This window comes from Hippocampus zosterae, chromosome 20 (assembly GCF_025434085.1).
Source record: "Hippocampus zosterae strain Florida chromosome 20, ASM2543408v3, whole genome shotgun sequence".
Classification (NCBI taxonomy): Eukaryota; Metazoa; Chordata; class Actinopteri; order Syngnathiformes; family Syngnathidae; genus Hippocampus; species Hippocampus zosterae.
Genome location: NC_067470.1, coordinates 3,999,935 through 4,027,173, shown reverse-complemented (window position 1 = coordinate 4,027,173; position 27,239 = coordinate 3,999,935). Strand labels below are relative to the sequence as shown.

The 27,239-nt window shown below is 42.2% G+C and overlaps 4 protein-coding genes across 6 annotated transcripts; 2 read left to right on the top strand and 2 right to left on the bottom strand.

Annotated features, from left to right (window-relative positions):
• Positions 1-343: 343 nt before the first annotated feature.
• LOC127593019 (MORN repeat-containing protein 3-like) lies at positions 344-2,525 on the top strand. Its single transcript, XM_052054196.1, has 7 exons — positions 344-506; positions 594-686; positions 1,151-1,308; positions 1,390-1,547; positions 1,730-1,886; positions 1,967-2,151; positions 2,262-2,525. The coding sequence occupies exons 3-7, from the start codon at positions 1,164-1,166 to the stop codon at positions 2,325-2,327; spliced, it is 711 nt and encodes a 236-aa protein (XP_051910156.1). The 5' UTR covers positions 344-506; positions 594-686; positions 1,151-1,163; the 3' UTR covers positions 2,328-2,525.
• A 2,956-nt stretch (positions 2,526-5,481) lies between these two features.
• Positions 5,482-12,422, bottom strand: LOC127593020 (cAMP-responsive element modulator-like). Of its 2 annotated transcripts, XM_052054197.1 has the most exons (5): positions 11,954-12,422; positions 8,019-8,172; positions 6,991-7,137; positions 5,962-6,070; positions 5,482-5,690 (listed from the first exon to the last, which is right to left on the bottom strand). In XM_052054197.1, the coding sequence occupies exons 1-5, from the start codon at positions 11,957-11,959 to the stop codon at positions 5,546-5,548; spliced, it is 561 nt and encodes a 186-aa protein (XP_051910157.1). In that variant the 5' UTR covers positions 11,960-12,422; the 3' UTR covers positions 5,482-5,545. The 2 variants fall into 2 exon arrangements, with proteins under 2 accessions (XP_051910157.1, XP_051910158.1); XM_052054198.1 differs by lacking the exon at positions 6,991-7,137.
• Positions 12,423-14,632: 2,210 nt separating this feature from the next.
• On the top strand, positions 14,633-23,188 carry ift74 (intraflagellar transport 74). 2 transcript variants are annotated; one of them, XM_052054187.1, is made up of 20 exons: positions 14,633-14,911; positions 15,577-15,716; positions 15,885-16,020; positions 16,246-16,294; positions 16,478-16,576; positions 16,679-16,739; positions 17,044-17,103; positions 17,252-17,313; positions 20,003-20,141; positions 20,237-20,299; positions 20,446-20,589; positions 20,744-20,784; positions 20,862-20,941; positions 21,084-21,137; positions 21,452-21,549; positions 21,733-21,859; positions 21,962-22,125; positions 22,349-22,474; positions 22,781-22,841; positions 22,927-23,188. In XM_052054187.1, exons 2-20 carry the CDS (start codon positions 15,588-15,590, stop codon positions 23,040-23,042), a joined length of 1,809 nt encoding a protein of 602 aa, XP_051910147.1. In that variant the 5' UTR covers positions 14,633-14,911; positions 15,577-15,587; the 3' UTR covers positions 23,043-23,188. The 2 variants fall into 2 exon arrangements, with proteins under 2 accessions (XP_051910147.1, XP_051910148.1); XM_052054188.1 differs by lacking the exon at positions 14,633-14,911 and having other exon boundaries at positions 15,608-15,748.
• Positions 17,284-19,962, bottom strand: LOC127593017 (leucine-rich repeat-containing protein 19-like). The gene is made up of 7 exons (XM_052054194.1): positions 19,631-19,962; positions 19,269-19,380; positions 18,916-19,163; positions 18,646-18,757; positions 18,312-18,399; positions 17,931-18,122; positions 17,284-17,855 (listed from the first exon to the last, which is right to left on the bottom strand). The coding sequence occupies exons 2-7, from the start codon at positions 19,368-19,370 to the stop codon at positions 17,557-17,559; spliced, it is 1,041 nt and encodes a 346-aa protein (XP_051910154.1). The 5' UTR covers positions 19,371-19,380; positions 19,631-19,962; the 3' UTR covers positions 17,284-17,556.
• Positions 23,189-27,239: the final 4,051 nt, after the last annotated feature.

Sequence of the window (27,239 nt, the reverse complement as noted above, 5' to 3'; positions counted from 1 at the left end):
GTTTTTTGTATCTATAGAATAATTACTGCAGCGTGATCAGCTTAGTTTTCAATTAAACTCGCACGCATGTTTTGGGAACTGGAAAGGAATCAGGAGTACCTGGAGGGGAAAAAAAAAACCACAAACAGGCAACGGGCCAATCTGAAAACTCCACACAGAAAAGCCTGATCCAAGTTTGGAACCACAGACTTCTTGACTGTGCCTGCCCGCTTCTAAATGACTACGTGCAGTTATTAGAGCTAACCAATGGCCATGAACACTTGGGAGTCTACACCTTTCTCGAAGGCTCTGAATGTTGTCATCGTCTTTGTCACACCCTTACATCATTTACCATCACAGACTTCGAGGCCTTTGTTATGTCATCGCTTCACGTTGTCCAATCCTACCGTCACGACGCTTGCTACGTTTCGTATTCGGAATACCTTCGCCATCTGATTAAAATGTGTGTTCCCAAATACACCAAACATCTTTCCACGCCATTCGGCGATCTCGATATGTTTTGACAGGTGATTATGTTTGTCCATTTTATATCCAAGCCCAAAAGCTCAGATGCTGCAATCCGAACTAATTCATGTGATGTGCATTTCCCGCAGTGCCCTGAAACCACCGCCTTTGAATGAAGTTTGTTAGCGCCATCTTGCAGATGTCAAGCCCTTGTCGCTTGTTGCTAAATTCATTCACCTCAGGTATGAAGTTAAATGACAGAGTAGACACAATCTAGCTACGCATACTCATTCATGACGGATTTGACGGACGGTTGGGATTGTGATCAATAACGGTCCAAATTCCTGTGCAAAATTAATTACCCGCCACTATTAGTGATATTTTGTGGATATTACTGTATGAATCCTTGTGTTGTAATTTCGTGTCGTCTTTATCATGAAAACTCTGCCACGCCCATGTGTTGTCTTGACGTCACTGCTCCATACTAAAAAGTGATTGATTATAAGAGAGCTGTAAAAGTAGGATGTGGTATTTTTGCACGGGACATTGTTTTAGGACGCAGGGGACTGATTGATTCATTATTGAAGCTTAGTTATTTTGTTTGTGGATGTCTGTAAAGCGAATCAACCTTGCACTCATATTTGTGAAATGAATTCAGCAAATCTGTGACTGCAGCAACTCATCTTGCCCAAAATATCACCACCAGGTGACCGCAGGGGATGCCGTTCCTTAAAAAAGCTCGACTCAACCTGCCCCGCTCCACAGTCTTGGATAACAGAGCGAAGAAATCCGGGCTTCGCGGAACCGTATTTTCTGTCAATGGCGATAACTACACTGGGGAGTGGCTGGACAATAAGAAACACGGTGAGTTCAAATTGTTTGGTCTCCAAATTCCATGGCAATATGTTAGCTGCATTACAAAGCGTCATCTTGTGATCATTAAAGGTTGGGGCACCCAAGAGTGGAAGTCATCCGGTGCGATTTATAATGGCGAGTGGAAATTTGGGAAACAGGACGGCTATGGCATCTTCAGTGTACTCCGACCGGACACCAAGAAGTACATAACGCAGTACTGTGGAGAGTGGAAAAATGGCATGAAACACGTAGGTATTTCTCTCAATGGCGTCGCACCGACTTATACGGCACATTCCTGATCTCACCGGATGAAATTTTGCAATTTGTTGAGATTGCTGAAAAAAAAAATCAATTGACCAAACAAGCCAGAGAGGATGTGGGGAAGAAAATTTCAGAAGTGTGAATTCGCTTTGACCTCTCACCTCTTCAGGGCCACGGTTCCTTCTTTGCTGTGCATGCGACGTATGAGGGCGAGTGGAGCGAGGACAATCGCAGCGGCTGGGGGAGACTCACTTATAAGTGTGGGGATCTCTACGAGGGCGAGTGGCTATGGGATAAGGAAGACGGAACAGGCGTAATTCAATTTGGTAAGATTTATTTTTTTTTCTTTTTAATTCATTGCATCCCAATGATTTGGAAAGTCTAACTTTTGAACTGTCCGTCGAAGCTAACGGGAACTGGTATGAAGGATGCTGGAAGGGCGGCAAGAAAAACGGTCATGGAAAGTTCTACTATGCTGACAAAGGTCTCATTTATGAAGGCCTTTGGGTTGACGGTGATGCAAAATGTGGCACTTTGTCTGATTCTGGGAGAGAGACGGCGCCGTACCCCACCAAGTATCCAATTCCACAGGTAACGTTCTCACTTCATGTTGCAAAATGTTCACCCCCCGTCACAGTGATCTGCAAAATTTCTGAAGATAGTTGTGGCTTCAAATAAAACTTTATTTTTTTTTAACCTAGGTAACACTAATGGACATTCAAAGGGTGTTAAGGGACGCCGAGTCGGTATACGTGGATGAAAGCTGATGGGAAATTACCTTACTCCAGCGATACACTTGTAATCATTTGAGTTCATGGACAAAGGGATCACAACAACCGGCCATTGCACTAATGAACTAAAAAAATGGAGGATGCGCATATTCTGTAGCAGTAATGGATTATTTGGACTCACCTTCTGTGTTTGAGTGTGTGGCAGGATTTTAGCCCATGAAGAATTTTGCGGTGAAAGTGAACGTCTTGGTCAAACCGACCAAGTTTATCCCATGATGCCTGTACAAACCTTTGTGCACTTTGTGAGCCGTGCGTCTACAGAAAAGGACATGACCAAAAAACGTTCTCATAAATGTTGAAAGCATCGATGTGTCTGAAATGTACTTGAGGGGCCGACCCAGACAAAGAAATTCAGAGATTTTCCAAGGGTTTAGTGTCATTCACGAAATCAGACTCAAAGGCACAACGGCGGACTCAGCGGGTCGACGACGTACTTCGAGCTGTAACGGGACTCCTGTGGAATTCATCTGCGTCCTTGCCAGTTGGTGGCGGTTTCAGGAAACTCGAGGTCTTAAACTGGAACTGAACTTTTCAACATCCTCACTGGGACTTGGCGCCAACAAAACTTCATAGGATGACATTATGACAGGACTTCAGGGTTCAAAGGCTTCAAAAAATGTTGTGATTCTTGGGACTGGTCACTTGTTTTCACTATTGCATTACCAGATAACCCCGTTATCGGAAAACCTGGAAACAGGTTCTCTGGTTAGGTCACCTGAAAATCAAAACCTTGTGGAAATTCTTGCGCATGACGAAGACACCTCAAAGCTGCAGTGGATTTGCTGGGCCATGCCGACGATGGATTCTTGATGCCCTGAGTGGCACAGTGATTGGCACAACTTTCTACAGCATCTTCAATTCCAGTGTACCTATTCCGAAGATGTTCGGCCGACCATTGAAAGAATGTCAGAAGGATCGAGTCGCAATCGGTGACCCGTGGATCATGAGCTCGCGCTCGGATTTTCCCATCTTGCTGGGAAGTGTCCCACCATTCAACGGCCGCTGACGCAAACCAAGTGACAGTTGGAATTATGAGGTCCTGTGCTCATCTGTGTGGAGACGAGGCAGTTTCTTGATTTTGCTGAATCGGGAAGTCCAGGGACCATGAGAATCCAGTTTCAGATTTGGTAGAGTCATGCTTCTTGAGGACAATACGGGTGCACTTTGAGGTCTGAAACAGGCTCTGGAAAAAGCAGTTGGTCAGGGTATCATCTGCCAAGATGGCCACTGATGTTTGCCAATTTCAACGGTGCTTTTTGAGACACCTGGAGTTTGGATAGTTGACGCAGGGCCGGTCTACACACATTTTCAAATTTAGACACCCAAGTGAAAATAAATCCGGCAAAAATCAATGAGCTCAGATGGGATATATACAGTTTGACAAGTTAGAGGACCAAATTGAAATCAAAGTCAGAAAAAATAGGACAGAAACTGCCAAAGGCTTACGCACAACTTTTCTTTTTAATCTTCAGACATTTTTAAAGTTTCAGGTTTGATCGTACTGTATGTTGTGTGCTCCGATCATCTCAACGCAGCACAGTGCATGCATAAAAATTCAGTTCCTAATAAAAAAATTCAGTTCCTAATAAAAATTCAGTTCCTAGTCTTCCCATACAGACATCTTGCACGATCAAACGTAAACCCCACAATAACCAAGATGAGGAAACACAACCAGGAACCAAGACGCAATTCCTGCGATTGGTCACCTGATTTGCTACATTCAGTTTCATGTCAGTTAGTCGTGACTTGGAGGTTATTTGGGACATCTTACGTCTTAATGGACCTTAGACTACAGGACAATTTCATAAACGCTAAATCTGGCCTAGGGGAAAAACAGGACACCGACAGCAATTATCTTTGTACCAGGGCTACATATGCACCCGTCACGAAAACATCTTCGAAGAGTATTACGCTAAGTGACTGGTAAAAAAAATAAAATCTACTGTGTATATATATATTGTCGGAATAGGCCATGAGGTCAACATACGTTGTAGATAGACTGAAGAGCGTTATGGCGATTTATCAAAAGCAGTACTGAAAAGCATTCTAAATAAATCTAATATAAATCTAACACATAAATCTCACATCTGTCTGAGGCTGAATCTCTTTTTGATTGAAGCTAAATGAGTCAATCACCGATCTTATGGTGTCGGCATCCATGGGAGCATTTTTCAATTCTGAATTCGGTTCTGAGTTGAACTAGAGACTTCCTCTAATCATCTCAGCCATCCATCCATCCATTTTCTGAACCGCTTGATCCTCACTAGGGTCGCGGGGGGTGCTGGAGCCTATCCCAGCCGTCTTCGGGCAGTAGGCGGGGGACACCCTGAATCAGTTGCCAGCCAATCGCAGGGCACACAGAGACGAACAACCATCCACACCCACACTCACACCTAGGGACAATTTAGAGCGTCCAATCAGCCTGCCATGCATGTTTTTGGAATGTGGGAGGAAACCGGAGCACCCGGAGAAAACCCACGCAAGCCCGGGGAGAACATGCAAATTCTACACAGGGAGGCCGGAGCCTCTGCACTGTGAAGCCGACGTGCTAACCACTGGACTACCGGGCCGACCATCTCAGCCACACTCTAGTGACAGATGAATCTGTTATTTCTGGTGTGTTTTTTTTCTAGTTGCTCGTGTTTGCAGACTGACTTATATCACCCCAGTTAAAACCATGGAAAAGACGCCTTGTTGGTATGACAGGGTCACGGATCATTTTCCTGGAAAGGATCGGAGAATCAGAATTCATGTATAAATAACCAGGATACATTTTATGATGCAGCCCGAAATTGAGCTTCCTCTCCTTGACAGACCAGCATCCACCACTGGCATTTGATAAATCTCTGTAAATTCTAAAATTCTAAAATACAATTCTGACAATTATACACAACAGTTAGTGCAAATGTGGGCCAGCACAGTGCAAAATACTTTTCCAAGTTTGTATTCTGGTACAATGTGAGCTTGTGACGGCAGAGCAGGTCAAGTATATTGAAAGATTTTTTTTTTTTCAACCCAACTTCCTCATCTGACCTGTTCCGATTATTCTTCAGTAAGGTATAAAGCCCTTAGTCCTCAATGTGTCAAGAAGACGGTCGACTTCCTTCCTTGGCATCGTCCGATAGCAGCATTTTTTTTTTAAGTACATGAATTAAATGATATTTACAGTCCACGCAGCCATTTTAACAGCCCTATCAAGGGCCGTTATGATGGCACATTTCTTTCCAGGTTTTTAGCTCTTCCTTCAGAGCCTTATTCTGATTTTCAAGCTTTGCCACACGTTCCTCCAAGCCTTGCACATACGCCTTTCTCCTCCTCCGATACTCCCGGGCGGCTTCCCTGCAAGGATTGCAAATGTTTAGGCGACTGAATCAAATTTGGTATGGACTTTAAAACATAATTCTCATTTAACCCTTTGTGCCCTTCTATTGTCGACTGACATTTCGATTGTGGGCCGAGCGCCATCGAATTCTGATTTGTAGCTGGCCAAAGTGTTCCACCTTGATCCCAAACGCGAAACAGCTCTGGACCCAACGTTGCCATTTGACTCAAGCTTTGGAAATGTCTGTAAAAAATAATCACTTTCATAATAACAGAAATTCCCGTGTACCTGTTCTTCATCAAGCTACGTTCCGATTGGTTCCGAGGACCGCTTCCCTGTGCCACGCCCTGTGGCAGGATGGAGTTGGCATATTGCAGCTGCGTGGCGGTCATGTCACCTGCCAAACCGGCAGAGATAAACATTCAGAACTTGCACCCCAACATTTTTTTTCCCCAAGATATCAAACTTAATGCTTATTTCTTAAAAAGGTATTGCTATTTTTAACCAAAGGAGTACATTATTAGCAGAGATGGGATCGAGTCAAAACATGCAAGTCTCAAGTGAGTCTCAAGTCGTAGCCTTCAAGTCTCTAAGAAAGTCAAGTCATTTTGTCTTGGGCAGGGCGAATCGCGACTTATCCTATCGCGAGTCCGTTCTTATTCACGCCGCGCAGTAGGACTGACTGGTCTTCGTAAATGGTCAAATCATGACATTCTTGGCAATTTTTTATTTTGATTTTTTTGGGGAGCCCGCGTGCATGTAAAACACCTCTCAAGATAATGTACTCCATCCAGTTCAACGGTAATTTAACACCGTTTTAATTTCTTGAGTACCCATCAAGCATTGTTTAGAAGTCATTGCATTTGCTTTTTGGATTGAGTTTGGAAATTGTTTTTTTAAAGTAATATTTTACCAGGTTCTAATTACAATTACATTTACTTAATTTTAATAGATAGTCTTTTTTTTTATTAGCTGTGCTATTTATAACTCAAAGCTACCCCAATTTCAAACTGTCACTGAGCATTTCAAAGCACAGTTCTATTTACTATTATTTTTTCATTCTCAAAGCACATTTTCCGAACGGCTTGTCCTCTCTATTAGATCGCGATGAACTGAAAAGTCCATCGCAGTCAACTTGTGAGGCGTTTTCAACCCTGCCTCCTTGCATTTGGATCCACACACCTCAGCCTTCACACCACAACCATTAGAAAGCTGCCACTTTTCCACTGGTTTTCGTAACTGTTCCAACTTTTATGACCCTTCCAATGCTTAATACCTCCTGTTTGCGTGCCGTTAAAAGCAATTCAGTATTTGTACCTGCAAGCGGTTGAGCAAATTGCATCTGCAGGTTATCCTGCCGCTCTGTGCAGTATGGAATGGGTAGAGATTGTGTTGGTTGTGTACTTGGCATAGCCATTGTTGCCACCGTCTGTGCTCCCTCATTCTGATAACAGAAAGGACCTCCTTTAAAATGAAAGAAAAGTCTGTCATTTAAGAAGCATAAGATTTTAGTTTACATTTTGCCTGGTCTTACATTTTGACAAATGCACCCCAGATGTTGCTGGACACAGAAAAATTAAGAGTTAGCTTGTTGGTGTAACAGCTTTACTGTGGTAAATACAATTGATGTGATGTCGTTTGGATGTCACAGTCACGGGTTAAAAGTCAGCAATGGTCCTATTATTGGATGTTCCGAAAAAAATGCATGATCCCGACCAACTGTCCTGTGGTGTGGGGTGGCGGGGGGGCTGTTAAGAGGGAAAAATGGTTGGGGCCACCAAGTGTGGATGTTCAACCTTTTCAAAATGTATAATTGCAAATCCCGATTTTTTTTTGTGTCGTCAACACAACCACAGACTCCGTGGTTGTGACATGAACCCGAATGATCGCCAATTAGGAAGCTAATCGGTCACTCTTGCTTTTTCCAGACAATAAATGAAGTCTCCCAAGTCATTTATTCAATGACAAGCGTTTGTATCTGTGACGCAATTACCAGATAACAGCTAACAGTTAGCCTCACTTGTTGTATTTATTTTAGGTATTTATTTTCTGGCAGTTTGGGTGCCCTGCTGAATCTTACACAAAGTCAGTCTTGGTTCTACCGACAGAAATTTAATTTGGAGGAAGAAAGTCTCGACTGTCGGTGGTGATATCGTAACGTGTGCGGTGGATGTCCTGTGGCGGTGATCTCAAGTACACCACACACAAAAAGAATAAGTGAAAATGTGCAACCTTGTTTTTCCGTCTCACTTTTAAAACTTTGGTAACGATATTCCGGATTTTTATGCGTGTACCCGGATTTTATAGATAACAACCGTCATTGACAATTGATAAGAGGAATATACCTTGTATTGAAGGGAAATAGTTATTCGGGTGATTCCACATGTTTTGATAGTAGCCAAAAGCATTGGATTCAGGAGCAAGCGTCTGCGGGTTGATTGTCGTCATCGCTGTCAGCGTCTGTGCCCCCTCGGTGTTTAGAGTGTGAGACTGAGGAGGCTGAAAAGGAAAAAGAAAAAGGTCCTTAGCAAAGCAATGACCAGAGAAAAGGTCAAGTCACCATTGCCTTTCCACAAAGCTGTCTGGAGCTAATTTTACTTCAGAATGCCTTGATAGTCCTGTGATTACTTCTAGCCGGAACAGGTTCAAGACACCCTGTGCCGGATATAGCAAAGCAGCCCCAGAACATAACTGACTCTGCTGGCTGTTTCAAGTTGATACAATGTTCTTTTGCTCGTACGCATGGCACAGGATGAAAACAATGCAACCCTTTTGATAAATAATGGGGTGGGGAGGGGGGGTTGGGCACAAAATCACTGAATGTGCTAAAATACATATTGACAAGCTCCAATACTCCTGGGCAGGGGTGCCACTACACCAAGGTCAGGGGTTGCGATAGCCCCATCACAAATCTGTGCAGCCCCAGTTAAGATCCTCCTGCATTTGGCTTGATACTGTAAGATATATTTCTTGATATTATCATCCCCCCCAGTCTACGCCCCCTTTAGCCAGGGATACAAAAATCCTGAAGCCTGCTTCTGGACAATTTTCTTATGATAAAGGCAGTACCAATAGTTTTTTTCCTGTGCCTGGTGTACATAGAAACTGGCACCCAATACTGTGGAACAAATAGCAGGCTCAGTCATGTCCTGAAACAGCTTTGATAAATCTGGCAGCTTTGATAAAAGTTTGCTGGGTGCAAAAAAAAATAAAACAAAATCAACACTCTCAAAGCATTCTGGAGTGAAATGTGCTGCTCAATTAGGAAGCTTGCCACACTTGCATGTCAAGGGTCTTCCAATAGGGTACAATAAAAACGGCTAAAAACAAGTGCAGAGGTGCAGGGTTCGATTACGACTGTGAGGAGTTTGCATGTTCTCCCCGTGCCTGCGTGGGTTTTCTACAGGTACTCCGATTTCCTCCCACATTCCAAAAACATGCCTGGCAGGTTCAGGAACACTTTAAATTTTCCCTAGGTGTGAGTGTTGAGCGCGAATGATTGTTGGCTCTGTGTGGCCTGCGATTGGCTGGCAACCGGTTCATGGTGTCCTCCGCCTTCTGCCCGAAGGCAGCTGGGATAGGCTCCCACAACCCTCGTGAGGAGAAGCGGATTAGAAAATGGATCGATGGGCGGAAGAAAGGATACAAAAAGACAGCTCTGAGATTTCAGCTGTCAGTTTCAGCTGCTAAGCAGTGATGGGTAGACGATACCTCGAAGAGTGTATTCAAAAAACTGTTGACACTATATTGATAGTGTGTTGGTCAGTCAATAGCGACCTCTGCTGTACATCTGAAATCATTGCAGGTCAACAAAATGTAAAAAAAAAAAAAAAAAAAAAAGGAACAACTTGCATGCTGTGAACCCAAAAATAAGCCCGTGAAATAATATTTAAACTTTATTTAAGTGCTAAGTTTTACTTCAAATATGGTTTCATATTTGTTTAATTTCATTCGCTCCATTTAACCGAGTTAAATGTTCCTCCCTGTGTAAATGCTCAAATGAGTTGGCATGCAAAATACAGCAAATGTGTTCATTCATAATTAAAAGGTTTAACTTACGTATGGGATGTCGGGTGCCAAAGTGTTCAATCATATGAAAAACACACCCAAAAAAAATGATTAATTCATACATTTTTATTGAGGAACAATTACTTTTTTTTTTTAAGTGTCTTTGTTCCGATTTCTCAAGGTGATTTCAACTCTTGGAGACCGGTTAAAGCCATGCACGCACCAACACAGAGTTTGACACACACTTGGCGCAGTGCTGACCACACCAGTGCCGTTGGTCCCATCACTACCGTGAGGAACATTGTGAGGAAACAAAACCACAGGCACAGTTCTCGTGCAGGCGGAGTGTCAGGACAGCAGTTAGAACAGTCAAAACTCAACCCACAGACCAGCTCCAACAACCTCCACAACATGATCTTGCTGCAGATGGTGACACTGCGCATCGCTCATCTATTCAGTGCACTTTGCACAAAGGAGATGCTGTACGCGGGAGTCATGCAGCAGAAGCCTTTCCTGTGCACGTGTTACAAACAAGAGTCGCTTGAGATACGCTAAAGCGCATTTGGACAAGCCGAATTCAATTTGTCATGAGGTGCTGTGGACTCGTGAAACGAAAATGGGGAATCATTTGGACCTAAAATGGGGTGCTATGCACAGCGGAAGAACAACATGGAATTCCAAGACAAACGCTTGCTACGCACAGTAAAATTTGGTGTTGATTTTTCCATCATGCCGTGGTCGCCAGTGCAGGTACTGGCAATCTTGTTCAAGTTCGCATGGATTCCAGTCAGCAGATTCTTGCCAACAGTGTTCAAGAATCAGTGACAACGTTGGAAGTTGCTGAATACTTCAACAAGACAACTACTCTCAATACTACTCAAATTCTCCCGAGGAATGAATTGCAGAGGAACAAGTACAATGTTCTGTTCTGGAATGACCATCTCACTCCCCAGTTGTGAATATTTTTGAAAACATGTGGTGTGATTTCAAGCGGGCCGTCCATGCTCGGAAACCATTAAACCTGACGGAACTGAAGATGTTTTGTCAAGAAGAATGGGCAAAAACACCTTCAAACAGAATCCAGACCCTCATTATACACAAATATCATATTAACCTATCTAAGAGCCCCTTTGCTTCTTTTGAAAATAGAAATTGTGCCAATTGATGCATTTTTTTCCTTTGGTTAACTTATCCAATTTCATACATTTCATCTACTATTGTATTTCATTCATTCATCTTCCGAGCCGCGTGATCCTCACTAGGGTCGCGGGGGGTGCTGGAGCCTATCCCAGCTGTCTTCAGGGAGTAGGCGGGGGACACCCTGAATCGGCTGCCAGCCAATCGCAGGGCACACAGAAACGAACAACCATTCGCACTCACACCTAGGGACAATTTAGAGTGTTCAATCAGCCTGCCACGCATGTTTTTGGAATGTGGGAGGAAACCGGAGCACCCAGAGAAAACCCACGCAAGCCCGGGGAGAACATGCAAACTCCACACAGGGAGGCCGGAGCTGGAATCGAACCCGGTACCCCTGCACTGTGAAGCCGACGTGCTAACCACTGGACTACCGGGCCGCCCGACTATTCTATTTAAACGTCCAAATAAATCAATAAACTAATACACACTTTGCAGGTGATTGTGGTAGGCTTTATTCTAAAGTGGGCGACGCACCGCAAGTAACCTTTGTAGGGTCAAGAAGGGCATGAACTGGTAAAACATGCCAAAACTTACTTGAGCCCAATAACAGAAGGTGAAAGATTGCCGTGCACAGAAACATTTGGAGAAAGCAAGCCTAAAGGCAAAAGCAGTTATAAGTCAAAAAAAATATTATTAAAAGTAGTAGTAGTAGGTTCGTTAGTGCAGCACGGTGGATAATGTCGGTTGGTATTTTTAAAAAAAAAAGATAATAACATGGTGTTCGTTCGTTTGTCACCAGAAATTAACAATTCTTTTTTTCCCCTGATAACATTTAAAAAAATCATTCGTATTGCATCATAAATCAATTGTGTGCATCCTACAATCTGATATAATCATATAATGTAGAAACAAAACGAAAAAAATGGCTGGATTGTAAACGTTGTCTAAATAGAATCCTGAAAAAAATCAACAAAACGGACAATTACCCACACACTTCGATTTCATTAACTACAGCGACGAGTAAATAAAATACATGGATAAACAAACACATTATATATAAATGTATATGCAATATAAATGATCATTTGTCGTATTCTTGCCCGACACCAGAACTAGTAATTGTGATACTCACATCCATTGCTGAAACTCGACGGTGCCAAAATTCATGTATCACATGTCTTTTGCGCTTCCTTTGTACGTAAAACTTTACATGATCTTCAAAAGGACAACAAATCTGGCGGAAAAATATCGCAAGGCCAACCGGTCTTCCTTTCAACCCGGGTTGTTTATTGCGTCGAACCTTATGTCACCAAAGCTCTGTATGGAAATATTCTTATTACACTTAAAATGTGCCACAGTGATACTTTGTTAGACGTCACGTAATTCATGCGTCAACTCGACCGTCCGCGAAAGTGTTTTTTTAAAAAAAATCAAGATGAAACCATTTGCGTGTTTGAATGTGATCCTGCTCTGTCATTTGTTTGCGACAAAGTCCAAACAAAGGGCGCAATTGGTGGACTACATGATCAAACATGCGGTCTTAAGCATTTTACGTAGGACTTGCCTGGCATCTGTATGACGTGGGCCACACGTGTATTTGCGAATTCTACGAATTCATTCAGATATGAATGAACCCGGACAACCCCGGCTTGAATGTATCCTCATGTGACCTTCAATATAGTTCACAAGTAATGTATCCTCATGTGACCTTCAATATAGTTCACAAGTGGCCACCAAAAGCGGTGATTGCCGCGGATCATCACGCTAATTTTGCCATCTGAAATAAACTGTTTATTCCTCTCCAGCTATAATCTGCGTCGGTGGAAAAAATACATCAATACGTAGAAAAATCAAGAAAACTGTTCGTCTAATACATACCTGTATGTGTCTACCGTTTTATGGCACACCCTTCCGATTTACAGAGGCTTTAAAATACAGGAATTTATTTTAACATTGTCTATCATTATAATTTTACATTGAAAAAAAAATTGTGTAATGCATGTTGCCTACCATGCATGTATTTTTCTCTCATATGCACATTTGATTAGATACATCTCGATTGGCATTACAGTGAAATGCTGATTACCATGATGCAAAGAAGAAGTAAATTGTGTTTTAATATGGCGCGTGTGAATTCACGTGTGGATTTTTATTAGATTATTATTTTATTATTGGCAATGCGATGAATCAGAATCATGTATAACCCTCATAAATAAAGGTGAATGTGTACTTTAACCCCTTTGTTGCGTTTAAAACATTTGAGACACGTGGAATATGAAACGACAAACACCTGGGGTTAAAATTCTGATATATAAAGCATTTTGATTTGACTATTTCAAGCGGGAAAGCATGAGCTTGCCAGATGTAAATGCTGGTTCGGGAAAACATACAAGCATTGGCAGATGTGAATTTCACACTAAGAATGTGAAGAAATGTTGAACACTTAAAATTGGTGCCTTGAAGAAAAAGAGAGCTCAATGTGGGTGTAATTCACATATGTACACATTACAAACAAGTCTTGTATTTTGCTCATGATAATATCGCAGTTTCAAATTGGCCTAGATGACTGTGGTATGCAATCGGGACATGCGTTATGACTCATTTATGGACATCAGGGGGTCTCATCTCCAAACCTTTGTAAAACCTTTCCTTAAACTTTGTAGAAAACGTCACCAGGTCAAGGCGTGATAAAAAGTGGCTTCTTTTGAGGAGGAAAAGGCAACCTCGTTTACCTATCATTCGACTGCGATTTTCCTAGCGACGTCCCCGCGTGACGCAGGCATTGGTGACGTCAAAGTCTCCAGCGCGCAGCTCTCAAGCGTCTTGACGTCGAATGCGTCAACTTTGTCGGTGGCCTCTTGACTGAAATATTGCCGCCGTCGAGCATTATGGGTAACATGAACCCTTTCCCGAACCCATGTCAAAGGTGGCATGAAGACGCCCCCACCCCCCCAAAAAAGTGCGAACAAACTTCCTCCTTTAAGTACTCCCCGGGGGGGATCTTCATAGCAAATCAATAAATAATATCCAAAGAGGCCGGTACTCCACACGAGCATTGTGAAATTGTCGACAAAAAATATATTCGTAAAAAATATTGACAAGTACTGCGAAAGTGATTTACATAAGTGCGCCTGTCCTCTTGTCCTCAAGTGGCGTTTTCTGGGATATGAAGCCAATCTTCCGAGTCGGACGTATGTGCATGAAGCCAACTAACAATATCGCTTCAAACACGTTTTCCTTATTCTTACAACAGTTCTGTTTACGCAAACTTGAACGTGGCCATTATTGATTCCGACGCTGTGAATCCGTGAGAGTGTCGCGTATGAACTTTTATTACTTGCACACAACACGATCGCGACATGTCATTTTGCGCTGGTAAAAGTGTGGCAACTCGTACCCAAGATGCTCAACAGTGTCCGTGGCTCAACGTGGAGGTATGATGAAGTGTCTTGTTTTTATTTTGGACAGCATTTCATATACTGTATTTGTGCTTTACTACAGCGGATCTGAACAGCGTGGATCGAATTTCGTTTAATTTAGTGGCTCACTGTTTACTTTTATCATAATTCATACATTAAAATTTGTATTGCAACACACGCCCACTTTAATATGATCACATGGGATGCCTTTTCCACCACGGAGACGACTGTTGTGGTGTGCGTCAATGAAACGCCGTCTCTTGCTGACGTCCCCATGAATTGACGACACAGGGGAGAAAACACACTCACACACACACGTACACACTTACAAAAACAAAAAGCGCGATTTGAAAAATTCATATTTGAAAAGTTATGTTAGCACATTATATATACAGTATAGAAGTACCGGGAGTTGTTACAGATACAGTGAAGTAAATGACAAAGTAACACTGGGTCTGTCATGACACAATATTGACAGCTGGTGGCAGTAGTACGCCTTTTCGTGTTTAAACGACGCCGCAATGTCAGCGATGAAGAAAGCTGCCATGGTAACATTAACAAAGTCGAGGGTTTTCTGTAAAGACATTCTTTTGCTAGCTCCGGGGACAAACTTCAAGACAAACGACATAAACATTTGAAATATTGGCGAAAAAGGCAAACCGGCGATCAAGGTAATGTACTATGTTTTTGCAAAACTCATGTTGCGATATGACAGTGCTGTCTTTTAGTGGCTTGCTGCTTCTCGTGTACAAAAAAGGCGAATACTGCAGCGATACAAAACATTAAGATATCCTTTATTTGTCCCGCAATATTTCAAGACAGAACGATCAATACGACTAGATGATGTCTGACAGTAACGCCATGCAAGTCTTGCTTGTATATAGAGGTAGCTTTAGCTTCTATGTACAATTTACAGACATGACAGCAAATCATCCACAAACTGAGGTTGTGCAAACAAACTACCGGTAATCGGCATTTGCATTGACAGAATGGCGGTCAATACATTTTACAGCGTTTGTTTTAATGCGTGTGTCAAACTTATTTTTTCATCACGAGCCGAAATTTGTCTGAATTGTCAAATCACTTCATGAAGTGATCGCACGTGAGCAGTGACCAAAAAGTATTGATTCAAATATGATTCCTTTATTTTGCGAATCACCTGGCTGGCACCATAAGTCAATGCATGTGGGGCTGTATTATCCACACACTCGCTATGATACAGCACAGTAATAGTTCACTTCAACAACCATACAAAAAAAAAAACCCCACAAGTACGATGTGTAACACTTAAACAACCGCACAAAAAATACATTTACAGTATGTAATGTGTTTACAGGTTACATCACGATGTCGAGTCAGCGGCCTCCCTCCAGTATGGGTCGGCCCATTAGTCGTACTGGATCAGCGGTACCAGGAAGCGGAAGACCATTAACAGCAGTTCGACCTCCTCCTACGGCCATACGCATACCAACTGGGGTATGACAATGTTTGCAGTACTTCCACTATGTGTATGTTAGATGTTTTTCAGTCTCTTTTCTCAAACTATGCATCACATAACTTTCCTTTACCAAGGCTCAGTTGCGTTCTATAAACCACCCGTATTTCCGGTTTTACCAAATGGAGTTTCTTCTACTCATCCTCCAGATGGTTCCGGGAACGGGTGTTCATCCTGGCGTGAGGGCTCTCATTACCAGTCCTGGAGTCCTGTCCGCACAGATCAAAGTGACCGATAGGCCTGTGACGCAACAAGGCCTCAGTGGTATGAAGACCGGGTTGAAGGGTAAGCAAGTTTTTCTAGTCATCACCTCTCGCAGGACCTTGTGGACCCAAAGTGGAAGGAAACGGGGAACACAGAAATGCATTTTTTAAGTCTGCGTGTTCATTTTGCGTGTTAGTAAACAGTCTTCATGCATTGAGAAAATGTAGATCTTAAGCACATTTATTGAGCAATGAATTGTCATTCTGTATTGTCTCTCACTACCATGTCATCGCCATCCCCATGAAGGACCTCAAAGACAAATTCTGGACAAGTCTTATTACTTGGGTCTTCTCAGGTAACACGCAGATATTCATACCTCTGTCACTTACTACTTTGTTTTGGTGAGGGTGGTGGTGATCAAAAATAGTTTACCTACACCTTAAATCATTTATATTCACTCATCTGAAAGTGTAGACTGAAGTCGTTACATCCAAGCCCATGACCGGGGTCCAATTAATTGTCGCTGCCATTGTGTTAGGAGTAAGATCAACGAGTTAACCGCAGAGATCAGCAAACTCCACAAAGAGATCGACACCTTCAACCAGGAGAACTCCGTTTACCTGTCCTATGAAAAGAGGTCAGTGGCCATCTCGGTTGGCACAGGTGACTGAGTTGCAGTTGATAATCAATAAATTATATTGATCAAATTTATGGATCTATTTGCCCATTGTTCCCCCAGGGCTGAAAGTCTGGCTGCAGAAATCAGGGATCTGCAGGGCCAGCTCGCTGACTACAACATGGTAAGCCACCTGAATTCTTTACACTTAATCAAGTGTAAAGAATAATAATTAAAAAAATAATATATATATATATTTTATTATATTAAATATATATTAAAAATAATAATACATATAAAATAAAAAGTAAAAAAAAAAATATTTTTTCACCACGTTTTCCCAAATATAGATAATCATGGCGGACCTATGGCGCCTTAGAAAAATACCAAAAGCGTTTTTGCCTCAAGTGGAATCATAATTGAAGACTATGGAGGTCCTTTTGATACATAGCCATCTGACTTAGTTTTTTTTGTCATTTCATGTGTAGTTGATGGACAAACTCAACACCAACTCAGACATGGAGGAAATGATCAACGACTACAACAGTGTAAGTGCGCTCTGTCAAGAGACAATAAGCTCTGCTGTCAATAAATGATCCAGAAAGGACAAAAAAAAAAGTCAAAGAATGGTCAATGATGCGAATACAAAAATGTGAAATGTAATACCATTTCACTTTTTTTCCCCCCTCCAAACAGCTGAAAGCTCAGAATGACAGAGAGGCAGAAAGCATCGACAGCATCTTCATTGAGAGAAGAGAGTAAGTATTTCGGAGGAGTTGAATTTTTGCCCTCAGCTGGCGAGGGAAAAAAAAATGACGTCTCAGCTAAGTAGCCGATTTTCCAGTGAATAGATTTGCTTTCATTGCAAAAATAAGACATTATAAATAATCAACTGAATGATGCTAATATTTTATTGCCTTTGGTGATGCTATGATCATTTGATGTGGCTCAGTCTGCTCCAAGTCTTTCGGTTTAATCCTCGCGCCCGCTTGTCCTTGCCATTACTCCTGTACCTTGACGTACGGATCCTCAAAGTAGTGCAGGTCCTCTTCGCCCTCAGGGTGCGTAAAGGTGAACGTCTTCTGGCTCACGTGTCCCCCGTCCGTCTCTGAGTAGATGCTTGAAGCCGCGCGGCCCTCTCGGTTGTCTTCTTGCTGGAGTCGTCTATGTCTGTAGTTGTGGAAGAGCCGATACCAGGAGGGGCCTTTGACGGCGCACACGATCAGGATGGATGTAGCCAATGCCAAGGCCGCGACACATGCCGCGAACCTCCAAGTGTTCCCGGGCGCTGGCTTTTGGACTAGTTTCAATTAAAAACAGTCTTTTTTTTAGACAGCTATTCACACGGCTTCTTATAAAATTGGATATTTCTTACCGTTGTTGTCCGGACTGGTTGTCAGCATAACCTTTGGCAAATTGGGTGGCACCTTTGGTTGTTGAGAGTGGCCGACCGTGCCGGATGGTGGATTTGAGGGGTCCGCTGATTTTGGATAGCAATCAGTGAGAGCCTCGAAAAGATCCGTTCCAGCTTGTTGCTCAGGGGAAGCGCATGTCGTATTTGTCCCTGCTGTGGATCCAAATATGATTATCTACTACGTATTGACCATATATTAGGATTGCACATTTGACTACATTTAAATAGAAACACAGAAAGAATTGCACTATCATCACTCTTCAATAGTTTTGCTCCTGATTTATTCATAAGACGTGATTCTCAAGACGTTTGTTACAAAAGGCGGAGGTGAAGATTTCTTACCCATGGTGACTCCTATTGCTCTTATCTCCTGAATGCTGCTCAGCAGTCGGCAGGAGCAATTCCACGGGTTGCCCTGAAGGTCTACCACCTAACAGAGTTCATTCAGAGTGGATCAGGATTATGCCTTTATGGAGATCAAACCAACTTTATTTTCCACTTATCCCGGTTATCGTCAGTCGCCAATACAAACGTCTCTTAAAATATATTATTCTAGCCGTCTAAAATTCTGCAAAAGTCGTCGTTACAATGACAAAGCTATCGTTGCCCCCCCCCCCCTCAAGACTTTTTGCGCAATGCTGTAAATATCTCGGGATTCAAGTATATGATTCGTTACCTGTAGATTATTAAGCGGTCTGAATAGCTGTGCAGGAAGACTTGTCAGCAGGTTGTGGGACAGGTTCAGCACTCGGAGTGCATCGAGGCCATAAAAAGACTCGGGTACTAGGCTAGAATAAAACCCAAATGTACAGTCATGTCAGTGGTAGTTAAACAACTAAGACTGATGTTGACCTTTTGGTCAAAGGATCATAAAAGCTAGTTACTGCGAAGATCAATACTGGATCAACAAAATTGCAGTTATTAATTTTTGTAAATGTCTATTTACCTGCTGATTTGGTTGTTGGATAGCGACAGCACGCTGAGGTTGGGCACAACCGATAGGTACCTAGCAGGTATGTAGGTGACCCGGTTCAGATCCAGGTGGAGCTCCACAAGTTGGGGATAACCAGCCAAGGATATTTTGTCCCCATTGGACAGCGTAATCTGATTCCTCTCAACCACAAGACTAGTCACAGATGAGTTGTTGTCGCCGGGGGGGATAGCTTTCAGAAACACGTTGGTTAAGTTACGCACCTGCCACATAAGCGTGAATGGATGGTGAGAGCATGAAAACTATACTTGGACCAGCTGCCATTGCTGACTGTGCTACGTCAGATCAAAATAAGAGAGAATCCTTACGTGGACATCTCGCACGGCAACCGTAGCGTGGTTATTTTTTGTCCATATTGTTATGAAAGCGACCAACCACAGCAGGTGGATCAATTGCTGCGGCTGGCCCATAATCTGCCTCCTTAAAATGGAACAAAGCAAAAAGTTTCCGGCACCATTAGTGACTGAGGTGAACATAATTCATGCGGACAAACAGAAGTATCAATCGTTTTTTTTTTTTTTTCAGTGATAGGCAAAAGTGCTATTGGTGAGGCCCCCCCCACCCCCACCCCCTAACACCCCTGTAAAGAGGAATCGCCCGCGAGCGTACCGTTGCTCGCAGCTATTGATGGTCTTCTCGATAGTATTAAGTATCAACACGAGCCACATACCTTTTTGTTCTCTGAGAAGCAAGATGATGAACTCGCGTGTCAACCTCGGCGCAGCCGGCGCAGCAAAGGACCTTTGCCCCTTGTTGTAAACGCTGAAAAGCTTACATGCAACATTTTACCGGAGGGAACAGTTGTCTGATCACGTCGCTCGTCGTTGCACGTTTCCTTGTTCGTTCCTGAGCACAACCCCAAGTGACAAGGAAGTCAACTCTCGGGGCACACTTCCGTACACACATACATACCATATACAGTCAGCCTTTTTTTGTGTGTGTATGCTGGTATTCTTTTTTGGGGGAATTTCATTCCGGTTATTCTCTCTGAATGTTTCTGACCAAGTCTCGTCCTTTATTCTCTTGTGTCTTTGCTCTGCAGAAGAGAGGATGCCATCAGGGCCATTGAAGAAGAAATCAAGAAGGAAAGGCGTGTTGCCGAGGAGATTGTCCAAGCCATGCCGGCTGCAAAGCAGGAGAAATATTTCACCATGACGACAGCCAATGAGGAGCTGCTACAGGTATTTGTTGTGCCACTTTCTTTGTAAAGTGTGCCCAAAAAATATCCATACCGCCCAGACCATCACTTGAATGTTGCCGCCTCATTCCCTCCCAGGAGCTGGCTCTTCTCCAAGAAGAACTGGATGCCCTGCTGACCCGGAAGGAGGAATACGAAGCGGTGAGTTAGTTCAAAACAGAAGAAAGGCAAACAAACGGAAGAAAAGAACAATGGGCGCCTGATCTGCGGATTGAGGTTTGAAGCATCTCCAGCAAGATTATCCTCTGTTTTGTTCCATGCCTTTTTTTTTTTTTTTTTTTGCGTAGGAGCTGGCCCATTCGCAGATCAAACAGGAAGTGGTTCGGCTACACGAAACTTTGTCGACGCTGGAGGCCAAAAGGGACAACATGGAGGCGGAGCACAAGAGTTTCAGCACGCCTCAAGAGGAGAGAGAGAAACTATTGAAACAGGTTGGGTTGGGATTAAACGGAACAATGGAAGAACAGTGTTGCGTGCGGGTAGATGCTCAGATGTCTACCACGACGACAACCACCACAAGTCCATGATAACCATATTAATATTATATATATATATTTCCATACACCATCGCTCTTTGTTTTCCAGGTGAAAGAGGATAATCAGGAAATCGCCAGCATGGACAGACAGTGCGTGTCTTTGATTTGAGAAAAAGTGGATGGGCCAATTGTGTCACGAATTGATCTGTGACGTTGTGTGTTGGCAGACTGGTGGAGATCAGGGACAGGACTGGTCAAATTGCAGATGAGATCCGACAACACGAGCAAGACTCGGAGGAAGCTCAAGGTCATCATCTGCTGCAAGTTGTTGAAAACGGATCTAATTCGATTGAACAAAAGAAGCCAGTATAAAAAAACAAAACAAAAACATAAACAAAAACATCTGCAGCAGACTTCATGAAAATGATCACGCGCGTCTTCTTTTCAAGGGGAGTGTCAGCAGAAGTACAAGGAACTGAAGAGGAAAGAGGAAGAAATTGATGGTAACTGATACACGGGAGTCATCTTGTTCTATTCACATTCACGTCATTGTACATGCTACACGACAAGATCTAAAAATAGCCTTGAACACAACAGCTGATGATGTTGAACGCCTGCATATATACTGGTGGTGATAAAAGATTTGGAGAGGGATTTAAATGCATTATGGATGCTGTACATTTTTTTTAATGTCTTGTCATAGAATAGTCCTATCAAAATATTTTTTTCACACTGTTTTATTGGTTGCCTTTTGGGTTCAATCACGTCAAGTGCGCAGCTCCTTGTAACTTACTCTGACCGAATTGTTCATTGCTAGGATTCCTGCAAGCCTTTGAGGATTTAAGGTCTCAGGAACAGAACAAGATGACTCAGAGCCAGGAGAACATCATCTCCCTCTTGGAGCACTGCAGCCGGGTGAGTCGAGGAGGAGGGGATGCAAAGGGGGAGGGGAAGAAAAATGGGGATGGAAGCGGAACGGGGGATCCACTCATGAACACACACTTTTTTTTCCGGCAAATATATTTAACCAACCAACCCCATCTTGAACTGCTTTTAGCACATTCTACATAAGTGAGTGCGAGTATGTACTTGCTACAGAACATGTTGCGGCTCCGTCGAGTGGATACAATTACTGCCAGCGAGCTGAGGAACATGCAGGACGTGCTGGTTTCCAAGGAGACGGAGGTGTCGCAGTCAGCCAGCACCGCCAAAGGACTGACCTCTGGTCGGTGACACCCCCCCACCCCCCACATAGACCCGCACCTGACGCCCCGCCCCTCCGTGGTCCCGCCAAAATCACATTGCATGCCCTGTGTCCGAATCCCAGAGTCCCAGCGCCTGCAGCAGGACTTGGAGAAAGTGCAGCAGCTGGAAGGCAAAATCACGGGAGAGCTGAGCTCACTGAAGGAAAATGTCAAACAGATGGAATCCGAGCTGCTCACCTACCGGGACCTGGAAACCCTGAGACACACAGCGGATGAGAGGAAGATGGTAGGGGTCTTTGCCACACACATAAAGGAGTACACACACCGACAGTTTGGTTCGAGAACCTTGATTTTACTTTGAGGAGCAATACACGGTGATCCCTGCCCCCGCTATGTTGCGAGTAACATCAACATGAAAACAATTTAGATGTGGCGGTCCAAATCTGGCCCCCCGCGGCCTCAAGTTTGCAACCGGTGTTCGAAAGGATCATTATGATGTTTTTGTGCAGAGACTACAAGAGGAGCGAGTTGCTCTCATACAACGGCGAGATTCATTCCGACAACTTTTGGAGGAAATGAGCCACAAATATGAGGCGCTGAGGACCAAACTGGAAGAAAACGAGACCCACGCGCAGGTGTGTATGCTGAACGCATTCATGCATTTGTATGAATTGCATATGGAGCATGTTTTGAGCATCCTTGACAGACAGCTTAAGGTCCATCCACGAGTAAGCTCTTTGCCCTCACTAGTAAGACAATTCAGCACGGAAATAGTGTCTGACTAGTTGTTGTTGCTTCTCATAGGATAATTTCATTGGCAAGACTGTACACCTGCATTACATGGACCTAGAGTTGAATATGAATCATTTTGAATCAGTCCTAACTTTCAATTGACTTGTTTGCGCATGTTCTTTTTTTCTTTTCTTTTTTTTTTTTGGTAGTTGTCTAACCTGGAGAGGAAGTGGCAACATTTGGAGCAGAATAACTTTGTCATGAAAGAATGTATCCTTTCCAAAAGTGCTGTGGGCCGAGACAGTGGTCGTCGTGCGATTTCCATGCAAGCTGTTTTCTTTAACGGCAACGTCAGTCATCGCTTCAAAATCTCAGGAGAGTGACTTCGCCTCCGTGTCCAAGGAAGTCTACGAACGAGTGGCAGATTACAACAAGAGCCTCATAGACTCACTGCAGAACATCAGGAGCTGAATACACACATTGTTGTTTTTGATAACTGTAATGTACAGGGATCTTTACTAAGACCATTTTAGTTTGAGGTTTTTTTTTGGTGGGTGTAACAGAGATCATATGTAATGATTTTATTTTTAACGTGAATAAAATGTACATTTATCCTACACCTTAAACTGGTTGCCAGTCAATCGCAGGGCACACATGGACAAACAACCAAAAAAACGACCATGTATAGTATGGCGTTTTTAGCCGAAAAAACGACCTTGTATAGTCATGCATTTTTAGCCAAAAAAAACGACCATGTATAATAAGGCATTTTTAGTCGAAAAAAACGGCCATGTATAGTAAGGCGTTTTTAGCCGAAAAAAATGACCATGTATAGTAAGGCGTTTTTAGCTGACAAAAACGACCATGTATATAGTAAGGCGTTTTTAGCCGAAAAAAACGACCATGTATAGTAAGGCGTTTTTAGCCAAAAAAAAACGACCATGTATAGTAAGGCGTTTTTAGCCAAAAAAAACCGACCATGTATAGTAAGGCGTTTTTAGCCCCAAAAAAACGACCATGTGTAGTAAGGCGCTTTTAGGCCGAAAAAAATGACCATGTATAGTAAGGCATTTTTTGCCGAAAAAAAATGTTCGAAAAAAACGACCATGTATAGTAAGGCTTTTTTAGCCGGAAAAAACGACCATGTATAGGAAGGCTTTTTTAGCCGGAAAAAACGACCATGTACAGTAAGGCTTTTTTAGCCGGAAAAAACGACCATGTATAGTAAGGCGTTTTTAGCCGAAAAAAACGACCATGTATAGGAAGGCATTTTTTGCCGAAAAAAATGACCGTAAAAAATGACCATGTATAGTAAGGCGTTTTTAGCCGAAAAAAACGACCATGTATAGTAAGGCGTTTTTAGCCGAAAAAAATGACAGTGAAAAACGACCATGTATAGTAAGGCGTTTTTAGCCAAAAAAACCGACCACGTATAGTAAGGCGTTTTTAGCTGAAAAAAACGACCATGTATAGTAAGGCGTTTTTAGCCGAAAAAAATGACCATAAAAAACGACCATGTATAGTTAGGCGTTTTTAGCCGAAAGAAACGACTTAGTAAGGCATTTTTAGCCAAAAAAACCGACCATGTATAGTAAGGCGTTTTTAGTCGAAAAACATACATGATCGTTTATTTCGGCTAAAAAAGCCTTACAATACATGGTCGTTTTTTTCAGCTAAAAACGCCTGACTATACATGGTCGTTTTTTCTGGCAAAAAACGCCTTACCATACATGGTCGTTGTTTTTTGGGGGGTGTCTTTCCTCATATAAGCCTTGCTAAACTGATGGCAAAAGAAAGAATGACATGGTTGCAACCACCCGGGTTCGAAAACCCAACCTCTGGATTGGCACTCCATCACTCTAACCCTGAGCTATGCTCCCTAGCAGGTGTATTTGTTTTTTTGAGGGTGTCTTTCCTCAAACAAGCCTTGCTAAACATCAATGGCAAAAGAAAGAAGTCGTTTTTTTGGGCTAAAAACACCTTAATATACATGGTCGTTTTTTTCGGCTAAAAACACCTTACTATACATGGTTGTTTTTTTCGGCTAAAAACGCCTTACTCTTCATGGTCGTTTTTTTCCGGCTAAAAATGCCTTACTATACATGGTCGTTTTTTTTCGGCTAAAAATGCCTTACTATACATGGTCGTTTTTTTGGCTAATAATGCCTTACTATACATGGTCGTTTTTTTTCGGCTAAAAATGCCTTACTATACATGGTCGTTTTTTTTGGCTAAAAACGCCTTACTATACATGGTCGTTTTTTTTTGGCTAAAAATTGTTTTTTCGGTCGTTTTTTTTGGCCAAAAACGCCTTACTATACATGGTGGGGTTTTTTTGGCTAAAAATGGCTTACTATACATGGTTGTTTTTTCTGTCATTTTTTTCGGCCAAAAACGCCTTACTATACATGGTCGTTTTTTTTGGCAAAAATTGGCTTAATATACATGGTTGTTTTTTCGGTCGTTTTTTTCGGCCAAAAACGCCTTACTATACATGGTCGTTTTTTTTGGCTAAAAATGCCTTACTATACATTGTCGTTTTTTTCGGCTAAAAACGCCTTACTATACATGTTCATTTTTGGGGGGGCTAAAAATGCCTTACTATACATGGCCGTTTCTTTCGACTAAAACGCCTTACTATACATGGTCGTTTTTTTTTTGGCTAAAAATGCCTTACTATACATGGTCGTTGTTTTTTGGGGGGTGTCTTTCCTCATATAAGCCTTGCTAAACTGATGGCAAAAGAAAGAATGACATGGTTGCAATCACCCGGGTTCGAAAACCCAACCTCTGGATTGGCACTCCATCACTCTAACCCTGAGCTATGCTCCCTAGCAGGTGTATTTGTTTTTTTGAGGGTGTCTTTCCTCAAACAAGCCTTGCTGAACATCAATGGCAAAAGAAAGAAGTCGTTTTTTGGGGCTAAAAACGTCTTACTATACATGGTCGTTTTTTTTCGGCTAAAAATGTCTTACTATACATGGTCGTTTTTTTGGGCTAAAAACACCTTAATATACATGGTCGTTTTTTTCGGCTAAAAACGCCTTACTATACATGGTTGTTTTTTTCGGCTAAAAACGCCTTACTCTTCATGGTCGTTTTTTTTCCGGCTAAAAATGCCTTACTATACATGGTCGTTTTTTTTCGGCTAAAAATGCCTTACTATACATGGTCGGTTTTTTTGGCTAAAAATGCCTTACTATACATGGTCGTTATTTTTTGGCTAAAAATGGTTGTTTTTTTGGTCGTTTTTTTTGGCCAAAAACGCCTTACTATACATGGTGGGGTTTTTTTGGCTAAAAATGGCTTACTATACATGGTTGTTTTTTCGGTCATTTTTTTCGGCCAAAAACGCCTTACTATACATGGTCGTTTTTTTTTGCAAAAATTGGCTTAATATACATGGTTGTTTTTTCGGTTGTTTTTTTCGGCCAAAAACGCCTTACTATACATGGTCGGTTTTTTTGGCTAAAAATGCCTTACTATACATTGTCGTTTTTTTCGGCTAAAAACGCCTTACTATACATGTTCATTTTTGGGGGGGGCTAAAAATGCCTTACTATACATGGCCGTTTCTTTCGACTAAAACGCCTTACTATACATGGTCGGTTTTTTTTGGCTAAAAATGCCTTACTATACATGGTCGTTTTTTTCGGCTAAAAATGCCTTACTATACATGGTCGTTTTTTTGGGGCTAAAAACGCCTTACTATATACATGGTCGTTTTTTTTGGCTAAAAATGCCTTTCTATACATGGTCGTTTTTTTCAGCCTAAAAAAAGCCTTACTATATATACTATGTTGTTTTTTTCGGCTCAAAAACGCCTTACTATACATGTTCATTTTTTTACTATACATGGTCGTTTTTTTTGGCTAAAAATGCCTTACTATACATGGTCGTTTTTTTCGGCTAAAAACGCCCTACTATACATGGTCGTTTTTTTGGGGGCTAAAAACGCCTTACTATACATGGTCGGTTTTTTTGGCTAAAAATGCCTTACTATACATGGCCGTTTTTTCGACTAAAAACACCTTACTATACATGGTCGTTTTTTTCGGCTAAAAACGCCTTACTATACATGGTCGTTTTTTTCGGCCAAAAACGCCTTACTATACATGGTCGGTTTTTTTGGCTAAAAATGCCTTACTATACATTGTCGTTTTTTTCGGCTAAAAACGCCTTACTATACATGTTCATTTTTGGGGGGGCTAAAAATGCCTTACTATACATGGCCGTTTCTTTCGACTAAAACGCCTTACTATACATGGTCGTTTTTTTTTGGCTAAAAATGCCTTACTATACATGGTCGTTTTTTTCGGCTAAAAATGCCTTACTATACATGGTCGTTTTTTTGGGGCTAAAAACGCCTTACTATATACATGGTCGTTTTTTTTGGCTAAAAATGCCTTTCTATACATGGTCGTTTTTTTCAGCCTAAAAAAAGCCTTACTATATATACTATGTTGTTTTTTTCGGCTCAAAAACGCCTTACTATACATGTTCATTTTTTTACTATACATGGTCGTTTTTTTTGGCTAAAAATGCCTTACTATACATGGTCGTTTTTTTCGGCTAAAAACGCCCTACTATACATGGTCGTTTTTTTTGGGGCTAAAAACGCCTTACTATACATGGTCGGTTTTTTTGGCTAAAAATGCCTTACTATAC

Excerpts from the sequence above, each read along its gene's own strand:
- LOC127593019 (XM_052054196.1), top strand. The coding sequence starts at position 1,164 with ATGCCGTTCCTTAAAAAAGCTCGACTCAACCTGCCCCGCTCCACAGTC. Across the intron at positions 1,887-1,966 it reads AACAGGCGTAATTCAATTTG|CTAACGGGAACTGGTATGAA; the intron begins GTAAGATTTATT and ends TGTCCGTCGAAG. Across the intron at positions 2,152-2,261 it reads CCAAGTATCCAATTCCACAG|GTAACACTAATGGACATTCA; the intron begins GTAACGTTCTCA and ends TTTTTAACCTAG.
- LOC127593020 (XM_052054197.1), bottom strand. Across the intron at positions 7,138-8,018 it reads CTATTTCCCTTCAATACAAG|GAGGTCCTTTCTGTTATCAG; the intron begins GTATATTCCTCT and ends TTCATTTTAAAG. Across the intron at positions 5,691-5,961 it reads CGTAGCTTGATGAAGAACAG|GGAAGCCGCCCGGGAGTATC; the intron begins GTACACGGGAAT and ends CAATCCTTGCAG.
- ift74 (XM_052054187.1), top strand. The coding sequence starts at position 15,588 with ATGTCGAGTCAGCGGCCTCCCTCCAGTATGGGTCGGCCCATTAGTCGT. Across the intron at positions 20,785-20,861 it reads ATCGCCAGCATGGACAGACA|ACTGGTGGAGATCAGGGACA; the intron begins GTGCGTGTCTTT and ends GTGTGTTGGCAG. Across the intron at positions 21,550-21,732 it reads TCTTGGAGCACTGCAGCCGG|AACATGTTGCGGCTCCGTCG; the intron begins GTGAGTCGAGGA and ends TACTTGCTACAG.
- LOC127593017 (XM_052054194.1), bottom strand. The coding sequence starts at position 19,370 with ATGGGCCAGCCGCAGCAATTGATCCACCTGCTGTGGTTGGTCGCTTTC. Across the intron at positions 19,164-19,268 it reads TTGCCGTGCGAGATGTCCAC|GTGCGTAACTTAACCAACGT; the intron begins GTAAGGATTCTC and ends CTTATGTGGCAG. Across the intron at positions 18,123-18,311 it reads AGCAATAGGAGTCACCATGG|CAGGGACAAATACGACATGC; the intron begins GTAAGAAATCTT and ends TTGGATCCACAG.